This window comes from Otolemur garnettii, unplaced genomic scaffold (assembly GCF_000181295.1).
Source record: "Otolemur garnettii isolate 467f Iridium unplaced genomic scaffold, OtoGar3 scaffold00077, whole genome shotgun sequence".
NCBI lineage: Eukaryota > Metazoa > Chordata > Mammalia > Primates > Galagidae > Otolemur > Otolemur garnettii.
Genome location: NW_003852472.1, coordinates 1,263,522 through 1,268,212, shown reverse-complemented (window position 1 = coordinate 1,268,212; position 4,691 = coordinate 1,263,522). Strand labels below are relative to the sequence as shown.

The following is a 4,691-nucleotide window of genomic DNA, read 5'->3' as shown; positions in this document are numbered from 1 at the left end:
GTTGTTTGGCGGGTCCGGGCTGGGGATTCGAACCCGCCACCTTAGGTGTACGTGGCTGGCGCCTTAGCCGGTTGAGCTATAGGCGCCGAGCCCAAACTCCTGTTCTTAAGCCATCTTCTTGCCACAGCCTCCTGAGTTCTTGGGACTACAAATACTCACTGTAATGCCCAGCTAGTTTTTCTGTTTTTGGTAGAGATAAGGTCTTGATATTCCTCAGACTGATCTCCAACTCCTTGAGCTCAAGCAGTCCACCTCCCTAAGCCTCTCTAAGAGCTAGGATTATAGGTGTGAGCCACTGCACCTGGCCTATTTTCTGATGCAAAACTGAACTTTCTTTCTAAGGAAGATGTCAGGATCTAGTTTTGGAGAGGGATTCCTTAGAGCCAGGCAATCTGCCAGTGACTCTCTGTGAATGGGGCTGGCCCAGTCCTAGGGTCTTCTTCCTATCTAGACAGGGAGGTGACTCTCCAGGTGCTTTCAGGCCCATGCCTCAGTCTACTGTATCTCCCTTATCCCAGGATGGAAGTTTGCAGTGTCCCTCTTGCAAAACTATCTACGGAGAGAAAACGGGGACCCAGCCTCAGGGGAAGATGGAGGTTTTAGGGTTACAGATGTCACTCCCAGGCCATGAGGACTGTGGGACAATACTCATCATTTACAATATTCCTCATGGCATCCAGGTAAGGGGAATCCTGCACAAGAGGAGCCTCTTGGGACTTTTCTGGAATCCATCATTCCTCAGCTCTTGTTCTCCTCACCTGCTCCTCTCCCAGTGGTTTGCATCTTGGATTGGGGATGAGGATGCCCATGTTGCCAAGTTTAGGCTCCCAGTTCCCCTTCCAACTGGAGCAGGGAGGGCTAGGAACCTAGGGGCAATAGTGCTGGGGGTGGGGCAAGCTCTTAGGCTGAGGAATCGAAGAGGTGGCCCTCAACTCTTCTGAGCCAGGGAGCCTTCTGGGAGGAGGAGACCTCTTAGTTGGACTTGTACTGGGCAGGGTGTGCAACAAGGAACCTTCTGGGTGGCAGAGTGTGGGCTGGGAAAGGGCTGAGGAGCCCAAAAGGAAGGACCTTTGTTCTTGAGAGACTGGCTAAGGACACAGATGGCAGGTTCAGGTTGTCGTGGCAGGGCTTGGTCTGGATATCAGGAACCAAGCACAGGTCCCAGGGTCTTGGTAGAGACTGAGACAGGAGTCCTGACCTTCTGGGTCCCCTGCCTGGTGCCAGGTGGGAGGATATGGTGGCACTGTGCACCAGGCACCAGGTGGGGTCTGTCTGTGGTGGATGGAGTACCAGTCTGTTTTGTTGAATGGTATGACTTTTGCTGGTTACCCTCTTCCGTGGCTTTATTCATTTATTGTTTTGAGACCGAGTCTCACTTTGTCATCCATAGTAGAGTGCCATGGCCTCATAGCTAACAGCAACCTCAAACTCCTGGGCTCAAGCAATTCTCTTTGCCTCAGTTTTTCCTTTTTTATAGAGATGGAGTCTCACTCCTGCTCAGGCTGGTCTTGAACTCATGAGCTCAAGCAATCTACCCGTCTTGGCTTCCCAGAGTGCCGAGATTACAGGTGTGAGCCAACATGCCCAGCCAACTCAAGAAAATTTAGAAATACTCTGAACAGGCTAGCGCCTCAGAGCAGAAGAGAATTTCGAGTTTACATGGACTTGTCTCTGTGTGGTGGAGGGCAGGGAGCAGGGGCTATGTGGGCTGTCTCAGTACTTCCCCTGTCCAGTGAGCCACGGCTGTCCTGGGGCCCCTCCAGCCTGTTCTCAAGACAACTGTGCAGCCCACGATGTGAGGAGGGTGTGGTGTGATGTGTGTGGGGTCACAAAGGAGAGTCCTTCCATTCAAACCAGAGGGCCCTGTGCCTGGAGGGTTGCCAAAGAAGTAGGAGATTCTGTCCCTGCCTCTGAAGAGTTCCTGGTGCCATTAGGGAAAAAGAAAGGTAGCAAGAGATGTCTCATGCCAGACAGAGTGGCACAGGTTCAAGGGAGGGCATTTGTAGGTAGAAGTCCACAAGCACTTTGGGTCTCTAAGGGGCATTTGGTCACTTCAGTACAGAAATGGTCTACAGCCAGGAAGGCCGAGGGGTGAGGCTAGGTGTCTGTGTCCTGTAAGCCTCTACAGCTAGCTAGGTGGGCCCTCGGAACACTTCCTCATGTCTATGTTCTCCTTGCAGGGCCCTGAGCACCCTAATCCTGGAAAGCCATTCACTGCCAGAGGGTTTCCCCGCCAGTGCTACCTTCCAGATAACACCCAGGGCCGCAAGGTAAAGTCCCCTCTACCCATCAGGGGCGGGAAGGGCCCTGACCAAGTGATTGAAGGCAGGCTGTGACACTTGGCTCTGCCTGTGCAGGGAGAGGATGAGATGCAAGGGCTGGGTATTTGCTGCCCCTTTCTGAGGACCTGCTGTGGGTGCAGGGAGGGAGGGTCTAGACCTCACAGGACTCCTAGCAGCCTGCCAGGCCAAGTCACAAGCTCGTCAAAGTCAGAGATTCGATGTGGGAGGACTAGGTGACCCATGACAGCCTGAGAAGTCATGTCCAAACTGAGACCTGGAAAGAGACTTTGCAGCTACAAGAAGGTCAGGGACAAGCTGCACAGTGAGGGCTTGTGGAAGCAAGGCCACCCCCAGGCCCACCATAGAAGTGGGGTGATCCTGAGCACCCACACAGCCTTGTGGGGGTGGAGCTGCTGACATGAGGTTTAGAAAAGCTCGGGCTGTCATGGAGAGGAAAGGCCCTTGGTTGCTGAGCATGGAAGCAGGAAGATGACAGGGAGGCCTGGATGACAGGGGGGCGTGGTGTTGGCCTGGCAGCTGGGCACATGGCATTGTTGGCACTGATACAGGCCCCGGCTCATGTGGGATCTTATTGGGCTGCTTGGTAGGCAGTGCTGGGGGGTCCCTAGGGATGGCTGACCAGGGCTGGGGGTAAGACCACCTGGGAGAGAGTTGGGTGAGAGGAGCATGGGGCCCACACTTGCTCCCTGGGCCTTCCTGCCCTCTGCCTTCCTCACTCCCCCCTTCTCCTTCCACTTCCCCCTTCTCCTTCCACTTCCCTCTTTCCTCCTGTTGTCTCCTCCTTTCCTGCCCTGCCCTTCTTTTTCCTCCTCCTCGACTTCCCCCTCTTCCTCCCCCTCTTCCTCCCCCTCTTCTTTCCCCTTTTTTTCCCCTCTGCCTCCTCCCCTTCCTCCTCCTCTTCCCTCTCCCTTTTCCTTAAGCAGGTCCTGGAGCTCCTAAAGGTGGCATGGAAGAGACGCCTCATCTTCACAGTTGGGACATCCAACACTACGGGAGAGACTGACACCGTGGTATGGAATGAGATCCACCACAAGACAGAGATGGACCGCAATGTGACAGGTCATGGCTACCCTGACCCCAACTACCTGCAGAACGTGCTGGCTGAGCTGGCTGCCCAGGGAGTGACTGAGGACTGCTTGGGGCAGCAGTGACCTGCCAGCCTCCCACTCCTGACTTTGGTGACCGCCCCACCACTGTTGACTGGGCTTCCTTCCCTGAGTGGGCAGTCAGGAAAGTGCCCATCCTGAAAGGCTAGAATGTGTGTTGGGGGTGCAGGGTGCATGCCACCTGAAGCCAGGGCTTCTCCCTCTGGGCATGGATCTGCGTGGGAATTGGGCAACCCTGGGGAGTTGTACTTATGGGGCTTAAGATGCAGCTACCTCAGTGTACGGGGCCCTTCTGTCCTCCAGGGGGCTGCTGTGGGCTCATAGCACCCAGGGCCTGGTGTGGGGTGAGTAGAGACTTGCCCCAGCCTGGGCAGGCGTGGGTTCTAGGTCAGCTTCTCATACCTCATATTTTGTTTGCAATAAATAAATGTTCTATAGCCAAAGCCAGTAGCCTTGTATGTTCATTAGTGGAGAGAGAGAGAGTGTGTATGTGTGTGTGAGATCTGACCCTCTGTGCAGAGGCCAGCACACACTTCATGCTGCATCAGAGCAAGAAGCCACTGTTCCACCCCCATGGGATGAATGACTGAACAGGCCTCAGTGAGGGCTGAAGGGCCATGTGCTGACCCTTGCTGCTTCCACCCCCCACACAGACCTAATGGCGTGCAGCCCCTTGTATAGGTATTCCCAGGGTTCTACTTTACAAAATACCTGTCACACAGACAGGTGCTGCTGTCTCTGTTTGATAGATGAGGAAACAGGTTCAAAGGCACAATGACTGGCCCAAGGTCCCAAGCTGGTTAAGTGGTAGAGCCAGGACTGGAATCTAGGGCAGAGTCGGTCAGCAGCTATGGGGCACCATCCTCAAAGTTCTCATTCTTGACCTTCTTAGGAGGAGGAGTGAATGCTCCCAGTCAAGAACTTCTGCCTGCTGGGTAGTAGTTCTTACCTGAGAGAGGAGGAAGCAGAGCAGAGTCTGTCATGGGCCAGAGGAACTTTTGCCTTTGTGAGTCTTATTTCTCTATTAAAAAATAAATTTACTTAAAACTTAGGCATAAAGATAAACATATTAATATTAGGCCATTTTCTTTCATCTAAAAGTTCATTTTCTTCATTCTGATTGTAAAAGAAATCAAAAACATTTTCATAGGCTCCTATAATTATTATGGACCTGGTGCACTGTCTCTAATGATAAGTTAGTCTTTTTTTTTGAGACAGAGCCTCAAGCTGTCCCCCTGGGTAGAGTGCCATGGCATTACAACTCACAGCAACCTCCAACTCC

At 53.2% G+C, this 4,691-nt stretch overlaps 1 protein-coding gene across 3 annotated transcripts in view; it reads left to right on the top strand.

Annotated features, from left to right (window-relative positions):
• The window catches only part of DTX2 (deltex E3 ubiquitin ligase 2), a 48,142-nt gene extending 44,290 nt beyond the window's left edge, over positions 1 to 3,852 (top strand). For 2 of the 3 annotated variants that reach the window (XM_023515712.1, XM_003794179.3), the window contains 3 exons: positions 519 to 680; positions 2,181 to 2,270; positions 3,227 to 3,852. In XM_023515712.1, coding sequence (XP_023371480.1) covers positions 519 to 680; positions 2,181 to 2,270; positions 3,227 to 3,454 — 480 coding nt within the window. In that variant the 3' untranslated portion in view covers positions 3,455 to 3,852. The remainder of the gene's footprint in view (positions 1 to 518; positions 681 to 2,180; positions 2,271 to 3,226) is intronic. The other variant, XM_023515711.1, reaches the window with a different exon arrangement.
• The last annotated feature ends 839 nt before the right edge of the window (positions 3,853 to 4,691 follow it).